At 44.6% G+C, this 17,006-nt stretch overlaps 1 protein-coding gene across 1 annotated transcript; it reads right to left on the bottom strand.

The window, feature by feature from the left end:
* Window positions 1-3,996: 3,996 nt before the first annotated feature.
* On the bottom strand, window positions 3,997-16,796 carry NFE2L1 (NFE2 like bZIP transcription factor 1). The gene is made up of 6 exons (XM_089674340.1): window positions 16,367-16,796; window positions 13,780-14,354; window positions 10,386-10,577; window positions 10,237-10,308; window positions 8,415-8,573; window positions 3,997-6,266 (listed from the first exon to the last, which is right to left on the bottom strand). The coding sequence occupies exons 2-6, from the start codon at window positions 14,275-14,277 to the stop codon at window positions 5,010-5,012; spliced, it is 2,178 nt and encodes a 725-aa protein (XP_089530466.1). The 5' UTR covers window positions 14,278-14,354; window positions 16,367-16,796; the 3' UTR covers window positions 3,997-5,009.
* Window positions 16,797-17,006: the final 210 nt, after the last annotated feature.

The raw sequence follows: 17,006 nt of genomic DNA, 5'->3' as shown, positions 1-17,006 counted from the left end.
ACAACAGCCTTGTACCATGTGACAAGCTGTGACCAATCACAGCTTACTCAGTAGTTCTCAATGGCTGCAAGAATGCAGAGAGAAAGAGAAATGATTGCTTTTACATCCTATATGGGTGTAAAAGCAATAAAAAAAAAAAAAAAAAAAATCATCACCCCCCACAAGTAGTACAGTGTCACCATGTACTGCTAGGGTGACAGTATGTAAAAAAAAAATATATAAAAATGTAAAAAAAAAGTTTAAAAATTATAACTTTTGGTTATAAACTAATTTGGCTTTTTTTTTTACTAAAAATATAACGGAATATATTTTGGCCAAGATTTATGATGAAAGATTATTTATTTGCAAAATGTTATAAGAAAAACACTTTTTTTCTAAATTTTTGGACATTTTCATTTACATAGCAAAAAAAAATAAAAATCCCAGCGGTGAATAAATACCACCAAAATAAAGCTATCTGTCTAAAAAAAATGGTAAAAAATTAATATGGGTACAGTGTTGCATGACCACGCAATTGTCATTCAAAGTGTGATAGCACTGAAAGCTGAAAATTGCCCTGGACAGGAAGGGGGTAAAAGTGTCCGGACAGGAAGTTAAGTAAAGCTGCTTTTTTTTTTGTTCGAGACTAAATGAGCAGTCAATCCTTCTGTGTGTGGGAGTAGAGGGTAGGGCCTCATGCACACTGCTGCTCCTAAACGTGAGTTTAGGAGCTTTTTGTGTTTTTTTTGCCAAAGCCCCTGGACTTAACTAAATAAAAGGAGTCCATGTACACATAGGTTTTTTGCAAAGTTTAGGAGCAGTTATGTTCCTCTCCTGAACGTGATTCTTCTTTTGGCCAAAAACGCATCTAAACGCTAGCCGTATTTAGTGTTGGGGTGTTTATTCATGTCAATGGAAAATACTCTGGCCAATCAACTGAATAAACATCCAAGCACTAAGTGTGATGCTGCATTTATATGTTTTTGCTGTATTTAGCTTTTCTGCTGCCAGGAGAGCTAATCGTCTAGGGGAGTCCATGTGTACATGAGGCCTTACTCAAAACAAGGTAGATCTATTCACATGTTTTCTGTAGAAATGAAGGATGACTTTCAGGCAACTTAACACTGATTATTAGTCCCCTTATTTTTCAAATGGTCACATTTGAGATTTCTCCATTAGACTGCTTTTTATACAGTTTTATTCACTACCTGTGCACCAACACAGCTACCAAATTCTCTTAGGTGTCCATAGCTGGAAGCTGAACAACTCTGATTTAGGTATAGAAGAGGCTATAAAAAACATATCCATTGTTATGTTGGCACACATGCCCACACTGCTAAGTATATGTCTCAAACGATTCAGCGAGTTTGCAATCAAAACTTTTGTTTTGTAATGTCTTTTGTTGAAGAACAACTATATGCAAGATGTTACCATAGAAAAAAATGCTAACTTTGAATCTGCAGCGTATTTTTGTCCTCGAACCATTAAGTCCTGAGAATAACATGAGCTTTTTCCCAATTATTCAGGGGATAAAAAGATTAGCGCTAAAAGGCCAAACTTTTTCATTTTGGATAGAGTAAGGTAGGGTTATAAAACACTTTTTCTTTTCCTTGCTGCCATGTCTCCTATTGGGGAGATTTCTCTTCACTGCCTGTCCCATAGCCAAAGCAAGGAGTCAAAAGGAAGTCACCAGAACTAGTGTCACCATTGGAAGATATCCCCATTATTCCTGTTCTGGTGATACTCCAAAATTTGGAATTTTATTTTACTTTCACTCAGTGTAACAGTAAACAGGACAATTAGAGGGTGTATCTCCCTAATGGGGGCACAGACAGCAGTAGACACCTGACAGGGGTTTTAATCCATCTCCAGTCTTATCTAAGCTAAAAAAAAGAAAAAGAAATTTTTTTTTCTCTTTAGATATACTTTAATTAGTATGCTCAAAGATGATCCAGATGCCGCTGGCCTTGTTTATCACAGACCTTTATAGTGCCATGTATTAAGTCAGTTGTTTCCTGAAAGGACAGGTATATTTTGTTAGATGTACTGGCCCTTGCTCCTGCAGCATCTGGGTACATTTCAGTGCCAGGTTATTACTGAAGATAATCTCAGTTCTATACAGCATGTAGTCCCCAGTCTGTGTGTTCACATTGCTCAAGACACCTTAGAGCATACTGTTCCAGACATGAGATCTGCCCTGCACTGTGCCATGCAGCTTGAAACTAGATGCATCTTCAAACAAATGTGGCTGTTTTTGTAGAGACTAAAGCATAGCCTAATTTTCAGCATGAATGATAAATTTGTTTAATCCTTGTTAAACACAGACCTTCACCCTCTTCCACTCAATAGGTATTATGCCATTTATTTATTTTTTAAAGTCTGACCTTTTCTCCCCATGCACATCATTCTCCTTAGACGAATTGCTTGCACACTGTCCACTGTGCCTCCTGGGATAGCCTTACGTGGAGAAAAGGGCAGGCCTATCAGCACGTCACTGGGAGGTTCGCCCGCTGAACCAGGAAGAGCCATCGGGTCTCTCAATGATGTCAGAACATGGGTGCATGGGACAGAGCTGTGGCTGGGCATGAGAGGGTCTCAGAAGGACAGCGCTGTGTGGGTGAGTATCTGAAATCTGCAGATACAACCTTAAGGTGTGCAGGGCTGAAAGAAAAATCTGGGTGCAAATCTGCTTTAAGTATCCCAGGGAACACAGTACATGTAGATCTTTGTTCCAACTTCCCATATACTGTCCCAGGCTAGTCTCGAGGGGAAAAGGCAGGTGCCCTGTCCAACTTCCCAGCTAGACCTAGACAGCACATAGGATAAAGAAGAGGTCTGTGTTGACAAGCATAGGGCTTTTGTCGCTAGGCAAATGCAGCTTGCTGATGACCTCAATTTGAAACGCTTCTCAGAATGCATTTGACTGGATTTAAGCTATTTTGCCTAATACATACACTTGTATGGGGAGAGAAGCAGTTTTGGCAGTAACAAAAGACCATTGATGCAGACCTTTAAAGCCTAACTCCCTCCTTTCCCTTTAAAAAGATTGTATGAGCCAATCTGGCCCAAGTCAATGGTTTCCTTTACTAATGGCAACAGCCACTGGCAGCACGGTATAAACTGTATGTAGCATTAACCATATTTATTATTAGTACTTGTATAGCACCATAAAGTTATAGTGCTTTACATATATATTGCACATTTACAACAGTCCCTTCCATCATACAATATATATACAACACTACTGTCTTCTGGCAACAGTACAGGGACTTCCCATCTGCTGCTGGAACAAAATCCAGTGGTCCTAGTACTTTTCAGCCCTTTACAGGAAGCCTTGTATTTTTTCCCCAATTAATACAAAGCTTCCTATGAACAGCCAAGGTGGCATCACAAGCTCCAGCCTCAGCCATTCAGAGGAAGCCTTGTATTTATTGATAGAAGCCTACTTGAGTGTGTTCCAGCAGCAGATGGGAAGTCCCTGTACCACTGCCAGAACACTATTTTTAAAAGGGTAAGGAAAGAGAGTTTGGCTTTAATATGGTTGGGCAGGGCACCCGCCTTCTCTCTTCACAGCTAGCCTGGGACAGCATATGGGAAGATGGAACAAAGATCTACATGTATGGTGTTTCTTGAGATACATAATGTGGATTTGCACCTGAACCACCCCTTTTTTTTGGGGGTGGGGGGGGGGTAGCTCAGCCCTGTGCACCTTACGGTGGTATCTGAATGGCAATATATTGTCTGTCTTAGGGTTTGTTTACACCATACGTGCATGTAAACTGACATGCAGATTTCACTTGTAAACATCAGTTTCCATATGCACTTTATACATATCGCAGGGCACATGGATTGATTTTGTTGTGTCCTCGCACAATATGTGCAGAAAAACTGACATCACTGCATCATGGTGTAAACGAGCCCTAAGCGTGTTCTTCCTTTAGACATTTTTAAAAATATAGCCTAGTGTACATAACTTTTTTTAGCCACACATCATATACATAAACTGAACACACAGTGTTTGGTTTAGAGAGTCTATCACAAAATCAGTTTATTCTAAATAAAAAAAAGAAAAAGAAAAAAAAAAAGCCTTCTATACATTGTTGTTCTAGTTCCAGTATGATGTATTATGGAACGTGCATAGTTATCATACTCGGCAAACTCTAAACCTAACTGATCATGTGAATTTTATAGAATGAGCAAAGGATTCAGTTACTGACTGCTAATCCCTCAAGTAACAATTCCTGCTAATCAACATAGGAACTCAGACACACCATCCTGCCCTCTTCCACAGGGATTTCCTGGATGCTGCTAGCACTGGCACATGGACTTATAGTGATCAGGTCATGCCCTGTCTGGCAATTTGGGGGTTCGAGCATCTCTTCAAAGTGGTAAAAACTGGATTGCAGAATTACAAAAAAAAATAGGACTTGCTAATCTTTTAAGGTTGCAAACCGTTATCTTTGCCAGGAATCTCTGAGCCTCATAAATCTGAACACAACAAAGAAGACAACTTATACCATATAACACCCACTTCCAAAGAAACCTCTGGCAGTCAATGCTTAGTTTTTGTGAGGCCCAGGAGTCCAGACTATCACTTAGCTGTTTATCCCAAATCACTTCATATGCTACAGAGATCATCCTATATCACTGTGCCCAGATATCCATTTAGGACAGGTTGGCCCCCCCCCATGCAAACTGACTTTATATCTTGACATTGTTGCCTAAAACATTAGACATTATAGGATCAAGAACGAAAAAGGAAAATGGTTTTCAACCTCCCCTTTATCAGCTTAAGTGTACGATTCCTGGGCATGCTTCTGTCCGCAGGCCCAGCTGGCCTCCTCCTCATTCCTGGACAGACGGGGCCCAGATACAGACAGGACAAAGCCCCTGGCCCTCAGTATGTGTCGACATCTACCTCATCACTCAATGGGGTCAGTCTTATGTGAAAGGTTTGATACAGAGGCCTGAATGAAAGCACAGCCCACACCCGCTGTCCTGTAAGATTCCTGAGTTCAAATACAGATACATCATTTCCTCCGATCCTTCCTCTCTGAACGTCGGCTTTGTTGGCCCTCTGCATTGCGTGGCATGAGTACTATGTTGCCATTGCTAGTGTAGTGCAAGGCATATCGCTGAGGAGAGTATGGCCGACCTTCTTGATCTCTAAGCTGGCTGAACACTTCCTGATAAAGGCTTTCCACTTCCTGCTTCATTCTCTGGAGCGATCTCAAGTTTTCACCCTTTTCCCTCAATTGAGAGCTACGTTCTCGACTTAAACGCTTAACTTCTTGTTCCAGGTTCAGAATGGTGTCCAATTTTCTCTTACGGCAGTTCTGAGCTGCCATCTTGTTCTTTCCTCGCCTGCGAATATCTCGTACTAAGCAAAGCTGTGCCTCAGTAAGTTGGTACTTGGTTAGCAGCTCGTTAAATTCCTCGACAGGTAGGTTAATAATCTTCTCATTACTAAAAGGAATCTTCATAGCTCTTGCTCTTTGTTCATCTCTCCCTGCTTGCCGGTCTAAAAACACTGAAGGTCTTCTGCTGCCTCTTGCCGGTTGTGGCTGCTCCTCCTCTGGCTCATCAGGAACCATATTATAGGTATGATTGTGCCCAACATGCTCCAGAAAGAGCAAGCGCTGAAATCGACTAGGGTCCTCAGAACTCATTCGACAGAACTTGCTGTATTCTGGTTGGTAACTAATGGATTCTTCTGACTCCTCAGGTTCCATCATCTCAGAATCAGAACTGTATCCTACTGCTCCCTCCTCCGAGAAAGAGGAGGAAGAGGAGGAGGAGCAGGAAGATGAGGAAGAAGTCTCAGACCCACTAGGCGACACTGGGCTACGGTGAGAGTCCAGAGAGAGACCAGAATCTGAATCTAGCTCTTCTTGAAGCTGTGAGGCCTGTATTTGGCTAAATCCTTCCTCCAGTGCTAGCTCCATAAGGCTAATTTCATCCAGTAAAGCCTCATCCAGGATTCCACTAAGTGGATCTTGCAGAACATTAGTGGCTGTTACATTAGCTGTACTGTTTTGCTGTGAAGGAAACAAAATCCCAGAAAAGTTTGTGAACCCAAAAGTAGAATTCAGGTCAGTAGAGTTATGAGAGGAGAGCTGAGGAAGTGGAGAGTCAGGAACAGGAAAATGCTCCATGGTGGGACTGTAGACAGACATATTTTGAGAACAACCCTGAAAAGCTGTTTGATGGATGCCTTCATTCTGCTGGAGCGATGGGTCCATGCTTAAATATAGGGGGTCCTCGGATGAACTGTTGATGTCCATGGGCTATGAAAAGAAACAAGTTCAGGAAATTCAATAACGACAGAGCACAGTTAAGCGATACACATCTACAGCACTGCTCTATTAATGGAAAAAGTGTAGGGGGAGCCTTTGCCTATGCCAAGATTTTGGTCACTGTGCCAACTGTAATAAGAAAGCTTTGTATAGGTCTATACTCCAGATATTATGCTGTATGAAGTCATGACCTTAAAGTGGTTGTAAAAGCTGAAGAGTTTTCTTTACCTTTCTGCATGAAGGAAAAAAACCTGTGTGCTGCTCCCCCCCAGTACTTACCCAATCCCTCTCCATCTAGCAATGCGCGTTTTCAGAATTCCCAGGTTTCTCTCCCCCTCATTGGCTGAGACACAGCAGCAGGAGCCAGGAGCCAGTGGCTTCCACTGCTGTCACAGAAAGCAGGGGGGAAGGGGGGGGGGGGGGGGGAGCTCCAGCTATGTGTCTTATGGAGCGAGCACTAGTCAAGGGGGCAGAGTCAGGAGTGCCAGTGGAGGACCTGAGAAGTAAAGGATCAGGACCGGTCTGTGAAAAACCATTACACAGAGCAGGTAAGTATGCCCTGCTTATTATTAAAAAACAAACAAAGCTTTAATATCACTTAACATATACCACTAAAATGTAGCTCGCTTAGTGTCAGAATCAGGGTAATATACTAAATGAAAGCTGCCAAAAGGCATTTTAGCTCCACACTGTGAATTAGTATACGGTAACTTTTTTTTTTTGTTTTTAATGTTTTCTAACATCCCAGACATTATTATACAAGAAATCCACTAAAATAGCCCTTCTTAGTGATAATTCAGAAGCCTCCTAGAACAGGGGTCCCCAACCCCCAGCTGGGAGGTGAGCTGCACAGCAGGGGCGTGGCAGCAGGCAGAGCGAGCCAGCACAAACTGCACTGCCACACTCGGGCGCCTGCTCCCGTTCTCCTAGCACCACTACTCCCTTCTCTTTCTGTGGTCACAATGAAGGGGAGGCAGGAGACCTGGGCCCAGGCAGAATCTCAGAGCACTGGTTCAACCCTTTTTGCACCCCCAACAACAACCCCCCCCAACTGAATGGCTGAAACCCACCCCTTGGTCTTTGGAGGGGTTGTCTTCCGCGCAGCCGGTTCCTGGTATCAGGGACCACTGTCAAAGAATAAATTGTACCCGGTCTCCTGCAGCCCCTTGTAAACAGCTTTCTCCCACTCTATACATTGCATGGTGGTCTGAAATCCAAGTGAAGATTTGTATACGGCACTGTTGTTACTGAAGAAAAACAAGTCACAATCTAAGGTTCACCAACACATGAAATCTGAGATCATCAGTTTTAGGATAAGCCAAAGCAGCAACAGTCTCAATCATATCATCAGACGTAATTTTCCAAAAGGTGTCTCCTCCAATGGAACATTTTGATCTTTAGGCACATATCAAATCTCTATGTGTTTAAGCTATGTGCAGTTTTTAATAAAAGAATAATATTAAAAGAGGTTTGAGAATTTTTTTTGTAAATTATACTTACCTAGGTGGATGCAGCATCAATGCGATGCTGCCTCTGACCCCTGTCGGCTCAAAGGCTGAGAACTGAGCGATCAAACTGGGTAGAGTGGTGTCAGTCACCACTGTCTGCTCTGCCTTTCCCAGCGCTCAAACTGCACTCCTGTAATCCATAAAAGTACAGCCAAACGAGCTTTGGCTATACTTCTCCTTTAATTGCATTTTAGACTGTCTTTAGATTTCTGTAATCCTCTGCATTCTCAGCAGTACATCCTTCTTGTACAGTCTATTAGGTATCTTGCAAAGAGCTGTCAATGTAATGGGGGGGGGGGGGGGAGAATCTAAGCAACAGAGGGGAAAAAAAAAACATAGTGATGACTGTTGTGGTGTACCTTTACCTGCCAATGAGAAGTCTTGAGTTTGGGGTGAACAACCTGTATTGCTTCACTGCTGTGCAGAGAAGTGAGGTCACTGACCAAGCTATGGTCTCTTGCATGGTTGCCTAAATTACAAGCCTGGCTAAACAATATTACAAATATTTTGTATAATGTAAGATGTATTTCAACCATGTACTTAGCCATTTGCATGGAGCTCAGCTAGAATTACAGTTTAAGAATAGTGAAAACTGGGGAGTATTCAGTTCAAAATTATGAACAGTTAGTACCTGCATATCCATGAGTGACATTAGGTCCTGCCACTGCTCCTCCAAGTCCAGAGGGGTCTCAATATTTGGTAGAAATGGAGATAGCAGACCATCTGCTTGTTCTAAACCTGTATGGTCTGGCTCTGTATCCAAGATGTTTGTTGGGGGAGGAGCTGGAAACTACAAAAGAAAAAAAAAAAAAAGTCAGACTATGCTCTCAGGAATTGTACACATGGACTTCAGCTTCATATTGGCGCAGTGTGTACAGCAAGCTTTATAAAAGCATTTGAAGCTCTTTTAGGAAGCTTCAAGCAGCTTTCTAAAGCCTTTAAAAACACTTCTCTCTCCAGCTCCAGTTTTAGAAAGGCAATCACAGATCTTAATAGGAGTATCAACTGCCTTTAAACCAGCTGCTAGCAGCCTTTCAACACCTTTTAAATAATGTTGACACATGATGAAAGACTACTGAAGCCTGATAGCAGATTTTTTTTTTTTTTTTTTTTTTAATACTTACCTTTTTACTTGTGTTCAGGCTGGTTAGGATTTTTACCAGCAGAAACAAACCCTTAAAGTGTTACTAAACCCAGGACCCTGCATTCACTCTGATCTCCCACAGTACACAGAAATGCAATTATTTTAGTAAATATAAACAGCTAAATACCTTCTCTTATCAGCAGTTATAGAAGTCAAGACTTCTCTAAGTGTCCAGCTGAGCACTTGTTAAAGCTTGTAGCAGGAGTTTTCATTCTCCTCTAGGAGGAAGGACCCATGACCTCTGTCTGGAAAGTGCTGATTGGCCCTGTGCTGATCACATGCACTCTCCCAAGAAAAACAAAACAAAAAACCTCTCTAGCAATACACACCTTGGTGTAGAGGGGGACACTGGAAGAAGGGGAGGACCAGAGGCATCAGGATCAAACAACGTTTTTACACAGTGCAAAGGATTAACCCCTTAGGTTCCACAGCGAGTATACCAAGCATGCTTTAGGCTAGGTTTACATGTGCAGGTGGTGCCACTGCGGATCTGCACAAAAATCTGTGCAGCCGCACCACTCACACAGAAAAGCGCGGACCTGCAGGCGGGTGCCAATAATTCTAATGGCACACCGCCCACACTGGAAATCGCAACCGCACTGGGAACAGAGGTTCCCGTGCGGGCTGCGGTTTCCAAAGAAGTACAGGGACTTCTTCACTGCATGTCCCGTGGCACGGGAGTCCATTCACATGAATGGGTTCTTGTGCCTGCGCAAAACGTGGCCCGCAGGAACGCACGTATGTGAACCACGGCGTTCTGCATATACAGACTGATTTTTCTGTGGTGGGTTTAGTAACACTTGAATGATGAAAAGAGCAATAGTGCTGGGATAAGGTAACCATCGCTCTCAGCAGCACTGTAAGGTTATGGTGCTCGGGTGATGCCCCCTCAGGGGATGGGTCCATAACACCCTGTATTCACAGAATGTTCTCTGACTTCCAGATTCAATGTTGGTGGGCATCAACTAGTAGGATAATGGAAAGGAATTACTATGGAGCACAGTGAAGGAGAGGAAACAGTATTACAGCCAGAGTTTTTTTTGTTTTTCTTTTAAACCTGAGGATAGGTGACCTTATTTGCCCAGAGATGGGCATCAGCTCTAATAGAATCTATTATTGGGATCCTCAAACTGGAGCTACAGGGTACTCTAAATACTTCAAGAACTAAACTTGAGGCTTGCTGAAACTTTATAATACTTTGCTATAAACTTGCTGTAAACACTGTTCCTTTACTAGTTGAATCCCATAGAAGCAAAGCTTAAATAGGTCACACTAAACAGCAGTATGGATGTCAAGGAGCCTCAGTTACCTCTGAAGAATCAAACTGGAAATTGTCATCCAGGAGACTCAGGCATTCTGCCAATGACATAGCTGTTTGGCCCTGTAAAGACAACACCAATCAGCACTCCAAAAAGGAATATAATGGTACTGTCTGCTCAATTGCAATACGTCACTCACCTCCTGAGGTACATTTTCTCCAGTCTCCCCATCCACCAGCAACCGGTGTTCCACATTTTCACTTCCTGAGCTATCACCCAAGGATTCCCAAACATCTTCATTGTCCTTGTGATTATGGCGACTCTCAAAGTCTTCTCGCCCTGCTCCAAGGTCAATATCCTGAAGCCATAAAATATCTATCGGATCAATTTCCTGGAAGGTGAAAAACCCAAACATGAATACACCTTTAGCTTCCAAAAATGTACCATAAGTTCTGGCATGTTATTTTCTTTGTATTTCAAGAATATGTATATATATTTATTATATCATTGGGTGATGATAATAATCTACACACCCTACAGTCAATAAAAAGAAGTTCAAGTGTCGGGTTCCAGTGCTGGATGTGTGTTCATGCATAACAATACATCACTATTGAAAATTAAGTACCAGCACAGATGGCCTGCACTAAAAGCACAACAAAAAAATGTAAAATGATGGACATCATCCCAATAGGATACAAATGAAAGCTGAAAGAAAATAAAGCTTTTGTGTATCCCTATTCAGCATCTACTCTGAAGGAAGCCAGAGCCGTACAGCAAATCACTGCATTGTCTGTTAGGGCAGAAAACCCTCCACAAACTCTCAAGGTCACTGTCAAGTTTAAAGTCCTTCAAGATGTCATCTTGTCATGTTTTTGTGTCAGCTGCATGCGGACATGCACCAGAGTAGCATAAAGCACATCCTAGCCACTGCAATACAACAGGCAGCATGATTAGGACACTCATAGGAACAAGGGCACATGTAAAAAAAGAACCAGTTACCATCTGTATAGTAAATACAACATTTTACACACCAAACACAGATGAATAAACAGTATATTTTGTTGCCAACATGCACATCATATGACTCCCCCTCCCTATATGTGAGAGACATGGGTCATGTGTATCTGTGCTGCCAACTAACACATAAACAGGTTATATGACTGTTCCCTGCTGCCTATAAGCCTAAGAGGCTCTATATTGTGCAAGTGTGGACCAGGCACCTGTCACCTCTGGTCATACTGCCAACCTGACACAAATAACAGCTGTCGGTTCCTTCATCATTATCTCCAACAGAAGACAGCCACGTTATGAGCTGTCTGTCTATTCAAATAAAGTACACAAATGCAATCGCGATTTGCATGCTTCAAAAAGAAAAAAAAAACCCATACTCTTCTGCACAATGCTAAAGATAAATACATTAAACATGTACATGCATCTGTATAGGAGGTCAAATGGACAAAATAATGACAACTGGATTAACTTCATTTTCTATAGAACACTTTAAAAAGTTGAGAACAAAGAATTAGTACACAAATGTAAGACCATATAAACACAAACAGGGGATTTGATTAAACATTTCAGAATTGTACACCTGCTTATCTTAATTCTGTTTTATGTACAAACAGGATATAGAGATAGTATGACTTTTGCAAGGACTTTAGACCTTAAGTTACACTAGGTCAGGGGCTAATGTGAAGAGGTGTCATGCTCACTGCAGTGCTATGGCACATATAAACACTAAGACAAACGGTTTTATTTATTTTTATTTTTTTTAAAGGCACTTTCTTTGGTTTTTGTCTTCTATAGCCAAAGGTTAGGCATTAGCAGCCGCAAGCTGTTGAGGAACCAATAATCTCAGAAAGCCTTTCAACAGTATACTCCCTTTACAGCCAGAGATTTGCAAATTGACTAGAGTTGTTTCAAGTGATTTTATTCTAAATGTTGGCAGTGTAGTGTCCAATTTAAACACATAAAGCAGCCACTATCAGTTAGGCTTCAGTAGTCTCATCTTGTTCAATTTTATTTGAAAGGTGTTTAAAAGCTGATTTAGCAGCTGGTTTAAAATGACTTGATACTCCCATTAAGCAACCATGGTCAACCAGCGATCAGTGGAACCCTATGGCTCTTCCAGGGGTATCAGCTGTGGTTAAAGACCTCCCATTTGATGGTGCATAACTCTGGGTCCAGCACCACTTGGCAAAGCCAGTAGCAGGACACTAATGAACTTTTCAATTGTAAGGGTGGCATTCTAACCACCACTGTCAGAGGGCACTCTTCCTACTGGCCAACGTGAGGGGCATTCTTCTCACACGTTGGCAGTTGGGGGCATGCTCACCCCTGGCCAACGTCGTGAGGGGCATTCTCGCCCCTGGCCAACAACGTGAGGGCCAATCTTCCCCCCCCTTGCCAACAACGTGAGGGCCAATCTTCCCCCCCCCCCCCTTGCCAACAACGTGAGGGCCAATCTTCCCCCCCCCCCCTTGCCAACAACGTGAGGGCCAATCTTCCCCCCCCCCCCTTGCCAACAACGTGAGGGCCAATCTCCCCCCCCCTTGCCAACAACGTGAGGGCCAATCTTCCCCCCCTTGCCAACAACGTGAGGGCCAATCTTCCCCCCCTTGCCAACAACGTGAGGGCCAATCTTCCCCCCCTTGCCAACAACGTGAGGGCCAATCTTCCCCCCCTTGCCAACAACGTGAGGGCCAATCTTCCCCCCCTTACCAACAACGTGAGGGCCAATCTCCCCCCCCTTGCCAACAACGTGAGGGGCATTCTCCCCCCTGGCCAACAACGTGAGGGGCATTCTTCCCACTGATCCCAATTAATTTTAGCTAGGGTTCGTAGAGACCTGAAAATGATTTCCTCTGAGGTAAAAAGGGTTTGGAAAGGCTGACATAAAGCAAATAGCTTAGACAAGCATATGCTGAAGATCACAGTGTAACATAGCAATCAAAGTAAACAAATATTACCAAACACAGTGACATAATCACTCTTGGGCTACAGTAAATAAGTCTAATTTGTCACACAGCAGGGAGACTGATGGATGATCACGTGACTGAAGAGCCTAAAGTAATTCTAACGGTCTATACATAATATATTTTCTCCTGCAATTTTACCGGATACATTTAGTTACATACCGCACATGGTTAAAGAAAAATTCTTGTTTCCCAAATGGTGTTCTAGGGCAGCACATGATTGTTATTATATTTCCTCTGCCCGGAGGAGACACATCGCATGGAATCTGGTAGGAGGCTAAGCTCAGGATTCTCATCTGCGAAGTGTCTCCTTCGGATAGAGGAAACACAGTCACTGTCATGTGCTGGCCTGGAAATAGAGTTACCAGTAAGTCTAACTGGATTTCTATACACTTGACTATGGAGTAAAGTAAGGTGACCCTAATCCTGTCTGCACTGCAGACTCTCCACATGTCTGACACATAGAAAAACAACCCTCGACCCTCCTTCGCCAAAAACAACTGCCCTCCTCCCTAAACCCTTCTTTCAACAAATCAGTGTACAAGTCCAGGCATGCAAACCTCTGAAAATGCTGTAATTATATAACAGTATGCCCTTGTTTGACAAAGTATTTCTTACCTCTTTTCCAAGTTCTGTGTTTTCACACTGAGCAGATGCCCCAAGTTCCTCTGATTCACGTCCTTGTTCATTCTCTAAGCTGTCCCTGAGGCTGCTCTCTGAAGTGGGGAGGTTTTGAGGACTGTCCGTAGAACGGCTGGAGCCAGTCTGAGCGCTGGACACAGAGCTCTCAGCTTCCCTGTGCACTAACCAGGCATCAAGCTCTGTGCTGGGCACCTGCAGTCTGTCCAGTGCACGCATACGGCTTAGCAGTCTGCGGGAGGTGAAAAACTGGTCCAAGTCCACACTCTTGGGGTGAACCCCATAACCATCAGAGGTACCACGAAGGCTGTGGAATTGAGTCTGTGTATAGGCAGAAGTAGGCCCCAGGATGATCTCGTGCAAAGGGGGCAGGTGAGAGGGCAGATAGGAATCCAAGTCCACACGCACACCCATCAGGCTCAGCAGAATAGTGAACTGGATAAGACCCTCCGTCAGATACTTCTTCAAAGACAGCATGTCTGGGAGCCCCAGGGAAGAAGGGACCCCCAACACTCACACTTCCGTGTACTCTAGAATATGTCCCAATTGTTTGCCTTTACAAAAAAATAAATTGTATTAGGAATTAAAACCATGTCCAACAGAGAACCTTTTTTTATACATAATATGGCCAAATATTCAAACAACATTCATGAAGGTTAATTGGCTCCTGTCTAAATTGTCCCTAGTATGTGTATGTATGAATGTGAGTTAGGGACTTTAGATTGTACACCCCTTGAGGGTCAGGGACTGATGTGAATGTACAATATATATACGTGAAGCAATGCCATTTTCAAACAAGATCCAGCGGAACCTTAGGATTTCTTGAGCTATGGCTGAAAGACCTCCCTTCTGGTGGTGCCTACATCATTTTAGGTCCTAAGGCAGCAAAGCAAGTGGCATGGCACCTACAATATTTTTAACTGTTTAAAAGGGTGGTTTACTGATCTGTGTAATAGGGGCATTCTTCCCACTGCACCCCCCCCCAATGAATTAATTTTACCAGGGCTTCCGAGACTGGAAAGGGTCCTTCTGAAGTTAAGAATCGGATAAAAGCTGACCTAACCAGTGCAAGCTGTGACTTACAGAGGGATTGCATCAGAAAAGAACATTCATGAAGACATCCTAACCTACCTAACCAGGATTCCATGGAACCCTACCTAGGGTTTCTCCAGAGGTTCCTTGAGCTTTGGCTAATTGACTTCCAAAAGCATTATGCAAAGCGGCATAGCATTAATGCGCTCTTTAGCTATCTGTAAGAGTGGCATCCTCCCCACCGATCCCCGGGGCAAAGGGAGCATCCTCCCCACCGATCCCCGGGGCAAAGGGGGCATCCTCCCCACCGATCCCCGGGGCAAAGGGGGCATCCTCCCCACCGATCCCCGGGGCATCCTCCCCACCGATCCCCGGGGCAAAGGGGGCATCCTCCCCACCGATCCCCGGGGCAAAGGGGGCATCCTCCCCACCGATCCCCGGGGCAAAGGGGGCATCCGCCCCACCGATCCCCAAGGTAAAGGGGGCATCCGCCCCACCGATCCCCAAGGTAAAGGGGGCATCCGCCCCACCGATCCCCAAGGTAAAGGGGGCATCCGCCCCACCGATCCCCAAGGTAAGGGGGGCATCCTCCCCACCGATCCCCAAGGTAAGGGGGGCATCCTCCCCACCGATCCCCAAGGTAAGGGGGGCATCCTCCCCACCGATCCCCAAGGTAAGGGGGGCATCCTCCCCACCGATCCCCAAGGTAAGGGGGGCATCCTCCCCACCGATCCCCAAGGTAAGGGGGCATCCTTCCCACCGATCCCCAAGGTAAGGGGGCATCCTTCCAACTGACCTCCAATGTAAAGGGATATCTTTCCCATTGATCCCCAATTTAAAGGAGCATGCCCCCCTTCCAACCCCTGATAAATTAATCTTAGCAGGGGTCCCCTAAGAATCATTTTAAAGTTCCCTGTGGAGTATAATGTGACTTACAGAGCCTATCCTAACGCAGGCAGCCGTGACTTACAGCTTGATTGCATCAGAAGAGGATATGAGATATATCCTCTGGTATTGATGGGTCTATGGAGCCTGTGCTGGTTATCCACGATCTGCACATTCTCTGTATCAGGTTCTGGTAACCAAAACAAAGCTGGCATCTTTGACCCTTCTCTGTCTTCGCCGTGTACCCGACCCGGACAACTGCTATGCTGGAAAGTCCCTTCTCCTCCCATGTGTGTGACACCCAGCCATCTGCTCTGGCACATTCCTCACCCTACACACCCTATATATTTATAAAGCCAGCAATCCCAGTACACCCCCTGCTTCCTGTGCTGGATGATGAAATGGGGTGGGGTGGGGGTCACAGGGACATCAAGGCCAAGGCGTATTCCCCATCACCACACCCCTCATATCTGTAATATTGGGGTGACAAACACATATGGCAGAAAACACCCCAATATGGCCATTTAGCCCCATGATCAGTAAATCCCCCACCCTATGGGGCGCCCTAAACCGCACCGATCATCCAGCACAATGGATCGGACCCTGTCCCGGAATACAAGCAAAGGAGAGCCGCCGGGTCCCGGCATACCTATCGTGTAAACGAGTCTCGTTCACCGACCTCCCTCCGCGTGCATCCACTACTGATCCGGCCGCAGCCCCGTCTAACACTTCCGCATCACCCGGCAACACAGCAGTACACCGCCCACCAATCACACGCCAGAATAACATCTCCCACACAAGCCGGGAACTGAGAGACAACAGCCGCGACCAATCAGAAAAGGACAACACCAGCATCAACCAATCAGCGACCAGAAACAGGCCACACCACGCAACGGCCACTGACAGCTCGGCGGCAAATAGCACTGGCCAGCGCCAACATGCTAGGGGTGACGTCACGAGCTTGCTCCCGCCCAGCCCAATAAGATGTCTGAGTCGCTCTCCGTTCTCGCAGCCCCTTCTAGAGCCGGTAAAAGTGAAGACTTGTGGGTGCCGGCTCTCTGTTACCCCGGCCCTATAAGCCAGGCCGCTCAGGACGGCCAGAAGTAGAAGAAGACTTGGCACAGGCCCTACACAGTGACTTGCAAAAAATATTACGTCTTGCGTCATACGTTCTGGAAATTTCCTTGCGTCAACGTCAGGGCGTTAACATAATTGGTGTTACAGCGTTACATGGGGGGCAGGCGGGGCTAGTGTTACTGGAAGTGTGGTATAGGTTTATGGGGAAAGTG

This window comes from Staurois parvus, unplaced genomic scaffold (genome assembly GCF_062004578.1).
Source record: "Staurois parvus isolate SC_StPar_1 unplaced genomic scaffold, SC_StPar_1.0 ptg000151l, whole genome shotgun sequence".
Taxonomy (NCBI): Eukaryota; Metazoa; Chordata; class Amphibia; order Anura; family Ranidae; genus Staurois; species Staurois parvus.
The sequence above is the reverse complement of the archived record's forward strand: the minus strand, read 5'-3'. Positions and strand labels throughout refer to the sequence as shown.

Coding starts and splice junctions, on each gene's coding strand:
- NFE2L1 (XM_089674340.1), bottom strand. CDS start 14,277: ATGCTGTCTTTGAAGAAGTATCTGACGGAGGGTCTTATCCAGTTCACT. Junction 10,578..13,779: donor ACACAGAACTTGGAAAAGAG/GTAAGAAATACT, acceptor TTCACCTTCCAG/GAAATTGATCCGATAGATAT. Junction 10,309..10,385: donor GAGAAAATGTACCTCAGGAG/GTGAGTGACGTA, acceptor TTGTCTTTACAG/GGCCAAACAGCTATGTCATT.